At 38.3% G+C, this 18,564-nt stretch overlaps 1 protein-coding gene across 1 annotated transcript in view; it reads right to left on the bottom strand.

The window, feature by feature from the left end:
• Positions 1-18,564, bottom strand: part of LOC107146499 (ATP-binding cassette sub-family A member 17-like) — a 103,345-nt gene that overhangs the window by 18,337 nt on the left and 66,444 nt on the right. The window contains 5 exon segments of the mRNA XM_048790059.1: positions 1,164-1,368; positions 1,699-1,972; positions 5,443-5,749; positions 7,336-7,498; positions 13,503-13,601. Coding sequence (XP_048646016.1) covers positions 1,164-1,368; positions 1,699-1,972; positions 5,443-5,749; positions 7,336-7,498; positions 13,503-13,601 — 1,048 coding nt within the window.

Raw genomic sequence — 18,564 nt, forward strand, 5'->3', positions numbered from 1 at the left:
ATGTGGCTCAAGCGGTAGCGCGCTCGCCTGGCATGCGTGCGGCCCGGGTTCGATCCTCAGCACCACATACAAACAAAGATGTTGTGTCCACCGAGAACTAAAAAATAAATAAATATTTAAAAAAAAAAAAAAAAAGTAAGGTGTTAGCTATACTCCACCGGCACTTCCTTTCTTTCCCTCATCTACGTGTGCAGTGATGAACAAGTTTTGGGCTCTGCTTTTAGGTTGCTACCCTAGAAATGTGCAGTGCAATAAGGCGTGCAGAGAACAAAGCAGGAAGGGATCCATTCTGCATCAAGTAACTAGGGAACCCTCAAAATACTCAATTCAATTACAGTCAAATATTTCAACCTGTCACTTCTCTGGAGATATATTTATGGACAATAAACACACATCCCCAGAGCATTGCTTCTCATTAGCTTGAGGCAGCAGCACAGTAGGTGCTGCATAAAGGCCCTAGAGCAGGGCCCACTGTTTCTAAGGATGTTTGCAGGTGAGTCATCTTTTACTGAGGTCCTCTGAAGGAGCTTGACACCTAGGACCCCTAGTCAGGGTTGGCTGCCAGGCTGGATTTCTGAGCTGGTTCCAGTTCCGCACAGGTGTCACCAAGGCAAGCACTTTGTAGGAAAGGGCCCAACACCACTCAGTGTGGGAGGCCAACCTTACCGGTGACTGAGTTACACTCCCCAGCTGGGTGCTGAGGCACTCAGTCACAGAAATGGGTGTGTCTTGCTACAGCCCCATGGGTGAAGCTATGCTCACCTGTTCCTTTGTAATATAACCCCTTGCCCTGTTTAGGATAGAATCTTCCATGGAAGTGCCTTGTGTGTGTCCCCTCCTCTTACTGTGCCCTTGGGTGTGGCCTACCCAGGTGTCAGTCAACCTGCTGACAGTGGACATCATGAAGATAGACTCAGCCCCTGAAACCTGACCCCTTGCCTCATTTGAATAGCTTCTCCTCAATAAAAGGGGTCAGCCGTGCTCTCTCTCTCTCTCTTTCTGCGGACCCTTAAGGTCAGAGGAACCGTCACAGCAACCCCAAAGAAAAAGGTATTTGTGTCTCTTGTGTGGTTATTTCGTGCAGCCCAGTTAGCCCAGTTTAACTAGAGTGACCCCTGAGCCTTTTAGTCTCGAGAACAGAAACCTGGCAACTCAGCACTCACTATCAGGAGCAGAGTGCAGACAAGGAAGGACAGGAGATCCCACAGCATAGCGGAGAACCAGAAAGCAGCCATGTAAACTCCACTTATGAACTGGATGTGCTTGGCCTTAATGCGTCTCTCTCTGACCGTCAACATGGAAAAAGAGCTAGATAAAAAAGCCATTCCAAAAAGCAAGTTGATAATAAGATAATGTCCTTTAGGGCCCCTGTAAAAGATAGGGTATGAGGAGAAAGGCAGCAGTTTAAGTAAAATTGGGTTCAGCAGCCCTCTCCAAAATAATAATTTTTAATTAAATAAGAAACAAAGAGGTGGCTGGGGTGTAGCTCAGCCAGCGGTAAAGTGCTTGCCTCCCTGTGTGAGGCACTGGGTTTGATCCTCAGCACCACATAAAAATAAATAAACAAAATAAAGACACTGCCTCCATGTACAACTAAAAAATATTTAAAAAAAAGAAACAAAGAAAAAAAAAGGTAACAAAGCAAGAAGCCCTACAGATGTGTAAGCTTGAATTTGAGAGAAGGAAAGTTATACATACTGGTATAAGACATTCTCTGAGAACTCCATGGCTGTCTGAGGTTGAGGGGGGTTGGAAACGGTAATGGAAGCCCTGGCACCAGAAAGCAACTTGAAGAGATAATTGTCCACCAGAGTCAGAGCCAAGGCAGGGGAATGGTACGCCTGGTTGTTGAACAGCCCTCTCACTATGGTGTGGTTATCTACATCTTCAAAGGAAACTGCTACCACATATAGCCTATTAAAGTCCTCGGGTTCCGCTTCTGCCTTTTTCAATAGAAACTCCTCTACAGGACCTAGAAGGGAGCAGAATACCGAGCAGACAGAAAGAATTATTGAGAGAACAACAGTCCCTGCAGAACAGGGAAGACTGACCGAGCTCTCCCCAACTTACTGCTCCTTGTTGGTGTCTCCACCAACTGCCAACCCATATCCAAAAGCAAGCCTCCTCCTCCTCCTATCCCACCCTACTCTGAATTCCAGGGAGTCTCTCAATCTTGTTTTTTCGTCTTTTATATCTCTTTCAATTCTGTCTACTTCTCCCCACTTCCTCAATTGAGTTGAGCCCCATCATCTCTGCCTGGACTATGTGGCCTCTAATGAAACTCCTTGCCTTCTATGCAGTACTTTCAGTCTCTGCTTTAAAGGACACATCTGATCATATCTCACCCACCCACTAACCTATAGTGAACCTCCACTGCCTTCCTGATAAAGTTAAATTTCCGCATGAGATGTACAGAAGCCATTCACTGCTTGCCATGGTTTGGATGTCATTTGTCCCCTTCAAAACTGATGTAGAAAATCGGACCCCAAGGTAACAGTGTTAAGAAGTATGAGACCTTAGGAGATGTTTGGGTCTTGGGGGCTCTACCCTTGTGGAGGGATTACTGGGAGTAAATTATGTCTTCTGGGAGTGGGTTAGTTATGTGAAAACAATTGTGAAAGTGAGTTCAGCTTCCTCTCCCACCATGTGACCCTCCCACCTTTCCACCATGTCATGATGTAGTGCAGGGCCTTTCCTAGAAGCTGAACAGATGTCAGCACCATGCTCTTGAACTCTCCAGCCTCCACAACCATTAGCCAGAATAAACCTTCATTTTCCTTCTTCTTATTCTGTGTGTGTGTGTGCGGGGGGTATGTGTGTGTGTGTTATTAGGAATTAAAGAGCCAGGGTGCTCTACCACTGGGCTACACTTGAGACAGGGTCTCACTAATTGGCCTTGAACTTGTGATCCTCCCGTTTCAGCCTCCTGAGTGGCTTGGATTAGAGGCATGGGCCACTGTACCTGGCTTCAGCCTCATGTCTTTAAGTGCCTGCTATACCAAAGCACATATAGTTCCCCAAGCTTTTAGATGTTCTGCTTTTTGTTTGGAATGTTCTTTGGGTTACCTTTCCCTTCTACTGGCTGATACCTATTCATATGTCAGGCTCTGACTCTGGAGCCTATTCTGATCTTCCAAGGCTGGGATATATCCATCATTGCCAGTTTATATCATAAGTACCATCCCTTATCCATAAGGCCTCTGGATTGGAAGTTCCTTGAGGACTGGTAGAAATGTTGTTCACCTTTGCATTTCCAGCACATAGTGGAATCAGGACCTTCAGTGACCATGACAACAATAATGACAATAGTACTGCAGACTGAATGCTTACTAGGCACCAGCTATGCCAAATATGCAGTAGGCTCTCCTCTCCTCCATGGGATTGTACCAATTACACCATGAGGATGGATTTAGTATTCTGGCCATTTGGTACATGAAGAGATGAAAGCTTTGAGAGGTAAGATATGTTAATCAGTTTTCCATTACTATGACAAATATTTCAGATTATCAACTTACAAAGAGAAAAGGTTTATTTTGGCCCATAGTTTTAGAGGTTTCTGTCCATAGTAATTTAGCCCTATTGCTTTGGACCTGTGGTGGCACATCATGTTGTCAGTGCATGGCAGCTCAAATTGCTCACCTCATGACTGGGAAGTGAAAAAGAGGAAGAGACAGGGGCTGGGGTCCCACTCTCTACTTCAAGGTCATACCCCCAAGGACCCGAAGACCTCTCACTTGCTCCCTCTTAAAGGTTCCGCAACCTCCCAACTCCAGAGTATAAGACTTCCACACACAGGCCTTTGGGGGATATTTAAGATTCACATTAAGGCATGGGGTGTTCCGACTGACCCAAAGCATTTTTTTTTTTAAGAGAATTTTTTAATATTTATTTATTTATTTTTAGTTTTCAGCGATACAACATCTTTGTTTGTATGTGGTGCTGAGGATCGAACCCGGGCCGCACGCATGCCAGGTGAGTGCGCTGCCGCTTGAGCCACATCCCCAGCCCCGACCCAAAGCATTTTGTTACATTATATTCTGCATTTGATCTCTTACTTTATTAAAAAAGTAATTACTTTATGATTTTATTTAATCAAAATAGTACAAGAATATAATTTTTAAAAAATCAAATACTTCTTCTACAAGACACATCGGGAAAGAATAGTACCTTGCCTTGTTGGCACCATCACTGGTACCTGCACATGAGAGGCACCCCCTTTCAAATATCTTAGCATATTTACCATTTGATGTTTTATTATGGAAGCAGCTGTTTTGTTATCTTACTATCATCACCAAGCCCTAAGAATTTCTCCTCCCTGTCCTCCCACCAGAGTTACATCTAATTTTGTTAAATTGATAGTCGGTTTTAACATTATTATTAATAAGTGAAAATATTCACAGCTGATCCAAATAGTATATTTCATTTTTAAATATATATATATATTAGTTGTAGGTTGACATAATGCCTTTATTTATTTATTTTTAAAGTATTTATTTATTTTCGTTGTAGTTGGACACAATACCTTTATTTATTTATTTATTTATTTATTTATGTGGTACTGGGTATTAAACCCAGGGCTTTGTGCATGTGAGGCAAGCACTCTACCAACTGAGCTATATCCCCAGCCCCATTTATTTATTTATTTACTTATTTTTAGATATTTATTTTTTTAGTTGTAGTTGGACACCATACCTTTATTTTATTCATTTATTTTTATGTGTTGCTAAGGATCGAACCCAAGGTCTCACATGAGAGGCGAGTGCTTTACCGCTGAGCCACAACCCCAGCCACTTTATTTATTTTTTAAACTTCTTTTTATTTATTTTAATATTTTTAGTTGTAGTTGGACACAATACCTTTATTTTATTTATTTATTTTTATGTGGTGCTGAGGATCAAACCCACTGCCTCACCTATGCTAGGCAAGCGCTGCACTGCTGAGCCACAACCCCAGCCCTGTATTTCTTTTTGTACAACTTTTTCCCTGAAATTAATAATGTCCTCTTTTTTTCTTTATTTCCTTAGTTTTCTTTATATCTATCACCAATTTACCCACAAATTCCCTTGATAGAAGTGTAAGTCTTTCAGCATATTCAAACATAGTGAATAATTCATCAATTTCATTTTGGGGAATGCTTTAATACCATGGTCTCATTTCTAAGAACCCTGCCTTTGCTGTCATTTGGGTTTTTTTTTTTTTAATATTTATTTAATTTTTAGTTTTCGGCAGACACATCTTTGTTTGTATGTGGTGCTGAGGATTGAACCCAGGCCGCACGCATGCCAGGCGAGCGTGCTACCGCTTGAGCCAGATCCCCAGCCCATCATTTGGGGTTTGAATGATGTTTTTCTGAGACTTCCAGCTATTCAGTTAAGAATGTTGTCTTCCTACAAAGGACAACTGCCCTGCTTTGTGCCCCATTGCCCTGGGCCTGATAGTTACCCGGGACTTCCAGAGGAATCTGTCCCTGAGCCACAAGCATATTTGCAAAATGATCTGAAAGTTGAGGATCCAGTTTGAAATTCTGAGAAACAAAGAATGGAACAATAGTCTGACCATATGTATTTAGAGCCAACTGTAAGGGAACACTTCCCATGCTCCTCATTTTAAAGTTGAAGAATGTGAGGCTTAATATAATGATCACCAGAGGCACCAAGATCTGTACAGGTAACATCACCATCCAGTTGCGCCGAGAATATATGACCCTTTTCAGGAACATGGCGTAGAATTGTTGGCAGAGAAGACTGAACTACAATAAAAAAGAGGGAGGTACTGCATCAACATGGTGACCAAAGCTAGAGGCACTCAGGTGGTCCCTGGCTCATAACCACTTATAGTCTCCTCAGATTATTCTAACTAATTTTTAAACTATGTTCAAAATTCACTTCAAATTAAAATGCTTTATGATTTATGCTTAGTGGCAAAAAGAGAGTGTAAATTAGAAAGGATCTGGAAGTGCAACCCAAGATACTAGAGATATCAAATGTAAATGATACCTTTTTTTTTCACCACAGACTGGTAAAAATTTTAAGTTAAGAAGAATGTAGGGGGGGCTGGGGTTATGGCTCAGAGGTAGAGCACTCACCTGCCCTGCGTGAGGCACTGGGTTCGATCCTCAGCACCACATAAAAATAAAATAACAATATTGTGTCCACCTATAACTAAAAAATAAAAATTAAAAAAAAAAGAGAAGAATGTAGGGAAAATGCCACTGTTGGAGGGGTTTTCACTTGGCACAGCTTCTCCAGAAAACAAGTTATCTGGATGAACACAAATACAAATATTAAATTACAAATTTAATTTTAATATTGAAAATTTAAATTAAAAATTTAATATTCACATAATCTTTAACCCAGAAATTCCTCTTCTGGTCATGTATCCTACAAGTAAATATGCAAAACTGGTGCACAAAGATATCCCTGGTGGCAATAATAGACAATGTCGAAGTGTGCAGTTATGTGCACAGAGATCCTAAGAGCTGGAGTCAGGCCTGGGGTGGGAGACCCTTGGCGGTAGTGCTGCATGCATCCATTTAGCTTCTGTGGGGTGCTGCATGGGTGGGTATGTGTGGGAGGGCTTTCAGGCCCAGGTGCCACTGCCTCTTAGCCTGGTGGTCAGGTCTGAGATAGGCATTCCGAATTAATGGCCAAAATACTGACTGATTTCTGAAAGATTTTATCTACCAGACACCACCAGGGGAAACCCTCAGTATGGTGGAGGCTACATTCACTTTCAGCATTTACCAAAAGGCTCTGCTATGACTTATCTGAAGTCACACACAGTAATACTTCATGAGAAGACTTGGGACCATGATGGTCTTATTTTACATTAATACTTACAGACAGCTAAATCAAGACTACTTTGTAAAATGTATGTCAATATTCTTTTTTCAGTATTAAGAGAATATTATAGGTTGTCCATGTATTTCATAAGGATATGTTTAAAATTTTTTATATTCCAGATGGTACAATGTATAAATTAATCTGCTTCACAGTGAAGGAGTGAATACATATTCTGGCCAGTAGTGTGTTTCTTTCATTCTCTCTTTTTCCCTGTGAGAGGAATGACCAGGAACCCACTAGAATGTCTTCTGATACTTTCCTTCCATTTGAATGGGTTAATCCCTCTCTAAAACATCACTCTTTTGCTTTCAAAATAAAGCAAAGAGTGTCATACTGCCAAAACCTGGCAGACAGGTCCTTAAAACTTAAAAATTGCACATTTATATACAGAACCTTCAAAAGTTAATGTATACTTCTTGACAAAATGATTGTGTGATTCCACGAATTAAACCAAAATTTGCTTTCTAGTATGCACTTGGAATATGCTGCTTACTCCAGTGTTTAGTGTGATTGGTAGACCAGTCTGTAATGAGAAGATCCTTGAATGAAGATATTTAATTCTTTCAACAGGAACTCTGCTAATCAGGGAATGGGGATGAATAGAGGGTTGCTTCTTGGCTGAAATATCTGTACTGTAGTCTGCCAACATACAAACCCTAAACTAAATCAAAAACAAAAACAAATACAAACTCTCAAAATCACAATATATTTCATTTTGATTGGACTTAAACAATGAAAGTCATATAATATTTGAAAGTCATATAATATTTGAAAAATTAAGAAGTTAAGAATAATGAGCAGAATAGGAGCTATATCTAGATTATATCCTGGGTAGCAAGATTTAAAAAAAAAAATCTTTAATTGCTTTTGCAGTGCTGGTGATTGAACCCAGAGGTACTTTACCACTAAGCCACATTCCCATCCCTTTATATTTTATTTTATTTTGATTCAGGATCTTACTACATTGCTGAGGCTGACCTGGAATTTGTGCTCCTGCATCAAGCAGCTGGGATTATAGGCAAGTACCACTGGGGTCCAGCTACAAATTCTTATATAAGCACTAAATATTGAGTTAACTAACCAATGGCTTTTCCAAAGAGCTGAGACAACACTAGCATAAACAGCTTTTGTTATTTTCTTTTAAAAGTACCACATGAGTCAGGTGCAGTGGCAGACACCTATAATCCCAGCAACTCAGGAGGCTGAGGCAGAAGGATTGCCCGCCTCATCAATTTAGTGAAGCCCTAAGAAACTTAAAGAGACCCTGTCTCAAAATAAAAGGGCCGGGGATGTAGGTCAGGGGTAAAGTGCCCCCAGTTTCAGTCCCAAGGACAAAATATGTGCACTGAGATCCTAAGAGCTGGGCCATAAAGCCTATAATAAATAAACAAATAAATAGGGCTGAGATTATGGCTCAGTGGCAGAGCACTTGCCTAGCATGTGTGAGGCACTGGGTTTGGTTCTCAGCACCACATAGCAATAAATAAAATAAAGGTTCATTGACAACTAAAATAATAAATAAATAAATAAATAAAAATAAATACTGAATGAAAATTAGAATAAAATGACATATAATTTAATATCTATTTTATGAGAAAAATTGAAAATTATAAAATACAGCACTACTGAGACCATTGATCAGGGGATGGTAAATTATAATTATAGGCCAAATTCAGCCAAGGCCAATTTTTTGACTGGCCCTGAGCTCAGAATGGATTTTACATTTTAAAAATGTTACCTGTTAGGTGGGACTGGGGCTGTGGCTCAGTGGTAGAGTGCTTGCTTAGCATGTGTGAGGCACTGGGTTTGATCCTTATCACCACATAAAAGTAAACAAATAAAGGCCTACTATCCACTAACAACTACAAAAAAAATTTTAAAAGGTTACATGTTAGGTGGTTATGTAAGTACTGACATAACACTCTTGATTGTGCTATAAAGCCTATATAGCATAAAATACAATCAAGACCTTTAAGGAAAAGTTACTGACCCCTGCCCTAGGGAAAAAGAAAAGTTTGTCGTTGTTAGCAAAGTGTTCGTGTGCCAAGAAATGTATTTATGATCCTGGCCTTTGAGTTATTATTCTATTTCTGTGAATTTGTCACAGCAAAATACCCAGTAAATTGTGATTAATTTCCCCTTCAGCACTGTTCTGTAAAAGGTGGTGTACTTGTTATTCATTGCTGTGACACAGGTGATCCCCAAAGTTGGCAGCTAAAACAACAGTAAATATTTATTATTTCACACAGTGTCTGTGGATGAGGAATTTGGAAGTGTATTAGCTGATGATTCTACCTCAAGGTTTCTCATGAGGCTGCAGTCCAGATATGGATGAGGGCTGCAGTTGTCTGAAGGCTTGACTGGGACTGTTAGACCCAATTCCAAAAGCAGGAAGTACAGAGAGGATCCCACAGGATCCCATCACCCCTTCCCCCTATTATTAGCATCTTATGTTAGAATGGTTCATCATCAGAACTGATGATATAGTATTCCAGCAGATTCTCCTTTTCCTCTTTCTTTCCTTTCTTCCTTTTTCAGGGGTACTCTGCCACTGAGCTACATCCTCAGACCTTTTCATTTTATTTTGAGATGAGGTCTCATTAAGTTGTCCAAGCTGGCTTTGAATTTGCAATCCTCCTGCCTTAGCCTCCCAAACTACTGGGATTACAGGTATGCACCACAGTGCTTGGCTTCTCTCTCCTTTCTTTTCTTTCTTCCTTCTCTGGGGGTTGAAAACAGGGGGGCACTTTGACCCTGAGATACATCCCCAGCCCTTTATTTATTTATTTATTTTAATTTTGAGAGATGGTCTTGCTCAATTGCTGAGGCTGACTTTAAGTTTACCATTTTCCTGCCTCAGTGATCCAAAGTTGCTGGGATTACAGCTGTGTGCCACTACCTAAGGCTTTTTAAAAAAATAGAAATGGGGCTGGGGTTGTGGCTCAGCAGCAGAGCACTCACCTCTCATGTGTGAAACCCTGAGTTCGATCCTCAGCACCACATAAAAATAAGTAAACAAAATAAAGATATTGTGCCCCTGTATAACTAAAAAAATATTTTAAAAAATAGAAATGTGAATTTTTATTTAAAAATTTACACAGTAATGCAAAAGACTTATCATAGCTATAACCATCTTCAAATAATAAAACAAAGCTTAAGGAACTATCTACTGCTTGACTGTAAGACATGCTACAGTAATCTCAACAGTTATTGGCTTAGGACAAAATAAAACATTCTGTAGAATGTAGAAAATTATATAGTCAACTGACTTTTGGTGAAGGTATGCAAACAATTTAACACAGAAAGTAGTCTTTTCAACAAATAGTGTGTCCCAACTGGAAATCCATGTGGAAAAAAATGAACTTTGATCCCTTATTAAACCTGCATAAAATAATTGCAAGAAAAATAATAAGCTAACATAAAAGCTAAAATGATTAAGTTCCTAGAAGAAAGTAGGGAAATAGACTTGTGATTTAAGGGTATGCAAATTATTTTTTAGACAGGGCATAAAAAACAATAACAATAAGAACAAAAATTCATAAATTAGGTTTCATAAAAATTTTTAAACTTTTGTCAAGAGAAATGCAAATCAAAACTACTCTAAGATATCATCTCACTCCAGTCAGAATGGCAGCTATTATGAAGACAACAATAGTGTTAGTGAGGATGTGGGGGAAAAGGTACACTCATACATTGCTGGTAGGACTGCAAATTGGTACAGCCAATATGGAAAACAGTATGGAGATTCCTTGGAAATCTGGGAATGGAACCACCATTTGACCCAGCTATCCCTTTCCTCAATCTATACTCAAAGGACTTAAAAACAGCTTACGACAAGGACACAGCCACATCAATGTTTACAACAGCACAATTCACAATAGTTAAATTGTGGAACCAATCTAGATGCCCTTCAGTAGATGAATGAATAAAAAAAAGTGTGCCATATATACACAATGGAATATTACTCAGCAATAAAAGAGAATAAAATCATGGCATTTGCAGGTAAATGGATGGAGTTGGAAAAGATAATTCTAAGTGAAGTTAGCCAATCCCCCCAAAAAAACAAATACCAAATGTTTTCTCTGATATAAGGAGGCTGATTCATAGTGGCGTACGGAGGGGTAGCATGGGAGGAATAGATGAACTCTAGATAGGGCAGAGGGGTGGGAGGGAAAGGGAGGAGGCAAGGGGTTAGCAAGGATGGTGAAATGTGATAGACATCATTATCCAAAGTATATGTATGAAGACACGAATTGGTGTGAACATACTTTATATACAACCAGAGATATGAAATATTGTGCTGTATATGTGTAAATAAGAATTGCAATGCATTCTGCTGTTATTTGTTTTTTAAAAAATCAATTAAATTTTTTTAAAAAAGCATCAATTGGAAGAAAATATAGGCAAGATGTATTTATGACAAAGGACTTGTGTCCAAAACATGCAAAAACTCCAACAATTAAAAAAAAACCTGAGCTGTAGACTTAATACCTGTGCACCTTTTGGTATACATTATACTTCAATAGAAATGTAATTCTATTCTCATCAATGACAACAACAAAAGTAATTTTGGATAAAAACCCTCAGTGGAATTGTTTAACTAAAGATCAGAAACATTTGGAGAGATAATCAATTATCTGAATGACAGATCAGAAAACATTATACAGAATGTAGCTCAGGGAGAGTACCACATAAAAAATGTGAAAAAGGAGTTAAGATTCAGATTTACACAGTTCAGACAGTGAGAAGATCTCATACATCTAACTGGAGCTCCAAAATAAGAAAGGAAGTTTGAGTAGAGGCACTGCATGAACAGATAATGGCTAGACATTCTCAATTCATGGAAGTTCATCAGATAAAGCAGAATAGCTAAAAATCTCAAAAACAAAACAAAACTCCCACAAACATGGATACATTATAGAGAAACTCTAGCAGTGAAAACAAACAGCATCCAAATTACTTTCAAAGAACCAATGGATGAACCCAGTGGCTCTTCCCCAGCAACAGCTGACTGTGAAATACTATTTTTTGTGTAGTAAAGGAAAACAATTTTCAACCTGATTAAAATAATCTTCAAAAATTAGGAGGGAATAAAATTATTTCAAAAATATTCTTTCAGTTGGGCACTGTGGCGCATGCCTGTAATCCTCCGCTGAGGCAAGAGGATCACAAGTTCAAAACCAGCCTCAGCAACTTATTGAGGCCCTATGCAACTCAGTGGGACCTTGTCTCTAAACAAAATATTAAAAAAAGGGCTTAGGATGTGGCTCATGGTTAAGCATCCCTGTGTTTAATCACGGTACCTATGTGCCCGCGCACACACCCACACACACACTTTTTTTTCATCTCAAAATACCCGAGAGCTTGGCACCAGCATAAAACAAAGCAAAAATAAAAATGAACAAATGAAAACAACTTATAGAGAACATTGCTGGCAGAAGGAAAGTTCTGAGAAAGCTGATCACCAAAATAATGCAATAATGTATAATTTCCAACTAGTGTGTGGTGAGAGGTGAAAATAGAATGAGGAAAAAACATCCAAAAAAGAGAGAAAAAAAAAACCATATAGGGCTGAGGTTGTGGCTCAATGGTAGAGCACTCGCCTGGCATGCATGAGGAACTGGGTTCAATCCTCAGCACCACATAAATATAAGTAAATAATTTAAAGTTATTGTGTCTATCTATTACCTAAAAAATATTTTTAAAAAAGCCATATATGATAGGCAGTTCTGGTAGAAAATATAAATAAAATGACAGATATAAATTAGAATATATCATTACTACTCATAAACAGAATACATATTGCCAGTTAAAACATAAATATTGCTAGACTGGATAAAACCATACCCATACTCCTTACCACCCTCTAGCCTGTTGTGGCCCCTTGGGTAGTTTGTATACAAACTTCGTAGAATTGAGCCTGCATCCTTGCTTCAGGATACTGACATTGCTTGATGGGTAAGCCAGCCAATCCCAGAGCTTTCCTGCTTTGGTTTTTTTGTTTTGTTTTGTTTGTGATGGAGATGGAACCCAGGGCCTAGTGCATTCTAGGCAAGGATACCACCTCTAAGCCACATCCCCAGCCTGTTGGAAATTCTTTTTAAAAGAAGTATTGAGGGCTGGGGTTGTGGCTCAGTGATGGAACACTTGCCTAGCATGTGTGAGGAACTGGGTTCAAGTCTTAGCACCACATATAAATAAATAAATAAAGGTTCATCAATAACTAAACATATATAAAAAAAATTTATAAAAAGAAGTATTAAATTTTCCTAAATGTTTAAACCAGCTGAGTAGGAGCTGGTTTAAATAATTATCTATTATTTGTAGGCAAAAGCATCCCAACCAATATAACGCTTTTTTCTGTTTTCATTCGTTAGAAATTTCTGTTAAAATTAAGTTTGTTAGGTAGTAGTATACTTGCCTAGCATGTGTGAGGTCCTAAGTTTATTAAATGAATGAATGAATAAATAAGTAAATTTTGTTGAATAATATTATACTTAACATCATCTCCATTATCCAATATCCTCATTATCGGAAGCACTGGTCAGAGACTGGACAATCATTCAGTGAGGCCAATTCGTGAAGAGATTTAAGCACTAGGAAATTTTTATATAGATGATATTTAGGGTCCTTGGAGTATACATTTGAATTCCTGCTTACCTAACGAACACTTCCTCCATGGTAGTGACAGAAGCCCCAAAGCTGGTGATTCCCAGCTCTGTCTGCTTCATTTCCAGGTCAGTAAATAGAGATTCAAATCTGGAAGGAAAGAATAACTTTATTACTAAAGATGAAAATGAATCTTCCACCATCCTTAGTTCTCTACAAGGGAAAGGCCCCAGTTTTGGAGTCAAGATTTCTGTTCAAGGCCTAGCCTGTCATGCTCTAGCTTCATAACTTGGGCTTGAACAAAAGTAATGGCATTGATTTCAGAAGGTTCCTGTAGGGATAAACCTAAAACAACTGAGCACATTATATAGATGCGAACCAATCTCACTTTCAAATAGGAAGAAATACTATTTCTGGAGTGCTTACTTCATGCTGGGGGACATTCTTGGCCCTTTTACATGTATTAATTAACTCTATGAATCCTTTCAACAGCTCTCTAAAGACAGTGTTGAGAGTTTAAGAAACTTCTCTGAGGTCACATAGCCAGAAGCAACAAAGCTAAGACTTAACACTCAGGCCTTCTACAGAGACATGCTTTCAATTGTTATGCTGAACAGTCTGTTAAATCCTTAACAGTATGTTAATTTTGCACCCTTCCTCATTCATGCCTTCCATTTTTTTTAAAAAATATTTTTTTAAGTTGTACATGGGCACAATAACTTTATTTATTTATCTTTATGTGGTGCTGAGGATCGAACCCAGTGGCTTGCACGTGCTAGGCAAGCACACTACCACTGAGCCACAACACCAGCCTCATACTTTCCATTTTTAAAATTTGAATGATTTGTGGATTTTTGTGTGATATTAAGACACCTATCATAAACTTCTACAATTGAAAGTCTCTGTTCTCCAACACCCAATAGTAAATCTGCCTTTAAGAAACCACACTCACATGCCATGTGCCCTTTTGAAGTTCTTCCTCTGTGTGTGCCCCTGCAGGCAGATGGTGATTAAGGTTTTAATTGGGCGTGGTTTGAGTCCCGACTCTGCCACTTACTGTGACTTTGGGCTAGTCATTTCATCTTTCCAAACATTTCCTCACTTGTATAAACAGGTATTACTTAATTCACAGAGTTGTAAAGACTGAGGTAAGTGTGGGCTGGGATTGTAGCTTAGTGGTAGAGCACTTGTCTATGTGTGAGGCAGTGGGTTAAATTCTCAGCATTGCATGTGAATAAATGAAATAAAGGTTCATCCACAGCTACAAAAATATTTTTAAAAAGACTGAGATAAGTGTAAAAACACTTAGTAAAGTAGACAATATGTATTAAATATTTAGCAAATACTATATGCTGGCTGGGCGTGGTGGCACTCAATTGTATTCCTCAGCAGGGTGGCTGAGGCAAATTCAAAGCCAGCCTCAGCAACTTAGTGAGACCCTGTCTCAAGATAAAAAATAAAAAGGGTTCAATCCCTGGTACTTTAAAAAAAAAAAAAACACCCTATATGTCATATATCATCAATATGTTCTACATCTTCTTTATTCAGTTTTCAGGTACTGAAATTATACTCATGTAATTGCTACTGTCTTGCCAACAGTGTTATTGTGTCCTTTTTAAAAAATGGAGGCACAATTTACGTATAGTAAAGTGTCTTGTTTTCATGTGTGTGGGATAGTTGGAAAAGCCTTGGTAATTTATGGTTTCAATCCAATTGAGACTTATGGCATCTGGGTAAGTGGCACATGCCTGTAATCCACCACCAACTCAGGAGACTGAGGCAGGAGGATAGCAATTTCAAGGCTGGCCTCAGCAGCTTCACAAGATGCTGTCTCAAAATAAAAATTTCTGGGATGTAAAGCTCAGTGGTAGAGTACCCCTGGATTCAATCCCCAGTACTGAAAACACACACACACACACACACACACTCACACACAAAGACAGAATATTTCCATTACTCCAGAAAATGACCTCATGTCTGATGAGTCCCTCTCCTGCTTTCAAGAGATTTCTATTATCATAGGTTAGTTTGTTTTTGTTCTTAATGTAAAAGGAACCATACAGTCTTTTTTGTATCCAGCTTCATCCTTGCAACATGTTTTTGAGAATGAACCATGCTGTTGCATGCATGAATCCTTTGCTTTTGTTAATTGTGGAACAGTATTCAATAGAAGAAATTTATCTATTTCTCTGTTGATTGACATTTGGACTGTTTCCATGTCAGAATTCTTATGATTAAAGCAGCTATAAACATTCTTCTCAATGTTCTATTTCTGGATATACACTTTCATTTATTTTGGATAATGTAACAGATAAAAGATTGATGCAAATTATTCACTCCTTCTATTAAGAAGTAGAGCTTAATTCTATGCTCTTATCTAAGCAACCCTTGGTGACTTGTTTAAGATGCAGTAGTGTCAATTTAGTGTCTTTCTCTGAGCAGTCTAATCTGCCAAGTGAGATGTCTTCCCACCATGAAGCCATCCATCATGGTGGAGAAGACATATGAGATGTTTTAGTGTCTTCAAGAAATCCCTCTCAAGGCACTAGATATATGAATGAAGCCATCTTGGAGCCTCTGGATAAGCTCATCACAACTCATGTTTTGTTTGGCATCTATGTTCATGAGAATATAAAATCTGTAATATTCTGTTGTCATAACTCTTCCTGGTTTTGATATTAGGGATGTGCTGTTCTTGAAATAAGTTGGGAAGTGCTCTCTTTTCTGTTTTCCAAAGGATTGGGATTATTTTCTTTAATGTTTGATAGCATCCAGATTTTCTTTCTGTAAATATTTTTATTTTATTTAATTTTTATTTGTATTTGCAGAGCTGGGATTAAAACTCAGGGTTTCACACATGCTAAGCAAGCACTCTACCATTCAGGTACATTACTAGCCCTCAGAATATTTCTTATTGCAAATTTAATATTATGAATGGATGTATGAGTATTCGGATTTTCTACTTCATTTTGTGTTAGTTTTGATAAAAATATTTACTAAGTAATCAGCCCATTTTATTTATTTATTCATGATGTTTTCTTCCTAATTTTTTTTTCAGTTGTAGATGGACACAATACCTTTATTTTATTTATTTATTTTTATGTGGTGCTGAGGATCAAACCCAGTATCTCACATGTACTAGGCAAGTGCTCTACCATTGAGCCACAACCCCAGACCTCATGATGTTTTCTTATCCTTTTATAATTCTAGGCTCTGCAATTATAGTAGTTTTTTCATTCCTGATGTTGGTCAATTTTATTTTTATTTAATGGTTTATCAATTTTCTGGGGATTTGTCAATTTTGTTAATCTTTTAAAATAAACAACTTTTGGCTTTTTAGATTTTTTTCCCTCTTCACTGTTTTCTCTCCTTGTAGTTATCACTTCTTCTCTTCTGGGTTCAATTTTCTCTTCTTTTCTACTTCTTCAATTGGAAACTTAGACAATTGTTTCCCCCCACCCCTTTTATTTTCTTTTTGGCAGTACTAGGGATTAAACCCAGGGGTGCTTTACTGTAGAGCTACATCCCAGACGTTTTTATTTTTTATTTTGAGACAGGGTCTCACTGAATTGCCCAGGCTGGCCTTCAACTTGCTTCAGTCTACAGAGTCACTGGAATTGTAGATGTGTGACATTGTGTTCAGCTAAGCCTTTCCTCTTTTTCTCTTTTTTTTGTAAGGCAGATTTCTTCTTTTCTTTTCTTTTTTTAAGAGAGAGTGAGAGAGGGAGAGAGAGAGAGAATATTAATATTTATTTTTTAGTTATCAGTGGACACAACATCTTTGTTTGTATGTGGTGCTGAGGATCAAATCCGGGCCGCACGCATGCCAGGCGAGCGCGCTACCGCTTGAGCCATATCCCCAGCCCAGATTTCTTCTTTTCTAATGGAAGTTTATAAAAGCTACAAATTTCCCTGTAAGCACTGCTTTAGCAGCATCTGAAAATTTTTAATGTTATACTTTTATTATCATTCAGTTAAAAATATTTTTCAGTCTCTTCAGCCCATGAGTTATACAAAAGTATGCTGTTTAACTTCATTTGTAAATTTTAAAAGCATCTTATTGTAATCAATTTTTTCTTTTCCTTTTTTTTTTTTTTTTTGTACTGGGGATTGAACTCGGGGCACTCCACTGAGCTACATTCCTAGCCCTTTTTATTTTTTATTTTTTTGATACTGGGTCTCACTAAATTGCTTAGGGCCTTGCTAAATTGCTGAGGCTGGCTTTGAACTTGCAATTCTCCTGCCTCAGTCTCCCAAGTCACTGGGATTACAGGCATGTGCCACTGTACCTGGCTTTTAATTAATTTCTAATTTTCTCTTATTGTATTCAGTGATATATATATAGAGAGAGATAGATAGATAGATAGATAGATAGATAGGTTGAATGATACACTGCTCTTCCCAGAGGAGACTACAGAGATTTTTAAAACTATAATCCACACCAGATATGATGGTATACGCCTTTAATCCCAGCAATTCAGGAGGCTAAGGCAGGAAGATCACAAGTTCAAGGCCAGCATCAGCAATTTAGTGAGACTCTGTCTCAAAAAATGAACAAACAACCAAAACAAATAAATAATAACCTGGCTGGGGATGTGTCTCAGTGGTGCAGTGTCCTGGGATTTATCTTAATAATAATAATAATAATAATAATAATAATAATAATAATAATAATAATAATAATATAAAAACTATAATCCAACAGTATACATAGCTTCTTACCACAACTACCCTATAAACATCGAAACTCTTCTTTTCCCCCAAATGACCCTAATCTCACATGAAAACAGTTATGATGGGAGAACCAGAAACCTAGTTTTGTGGTCAAAAGTAAGATCTAAGGAAAATGAGCAGTCCAGTGGTGAGCTGGAAAGTGGTTAGCTAGTGAGGCCACTGCCCTAAACTGCACTGTCTTGCTCTTCCTGCTCTTTCTCTTTGTCCCTCTTGTAGCGCATCTGGATAGTTTTCGATAGGTTCAAATGATCCATCTGAGTCTTACCTCTGTGGACCTCACCACAGTGCTGATCTTCTTTTTTCCAACACTAGCTCTTTTTTTAAAAAAAAACTTATTTATTTTTTAGTTGTAGTTGGACACAATACCTTTGTTCCATTC

Source organism: Marmota marmota, unplaced genomic scaffold, assembly GCF_001458135.2.
Source record: "Marmota marmota marmota unplaced genomic scaffold, marMar, whole genome shotgun sequence".
Lineage (NCBI taxonomy): Eukaryota > Metazoa > Chordata > Mammalia > Rodentia > Sciuridae > Marmota > Marmota marmota.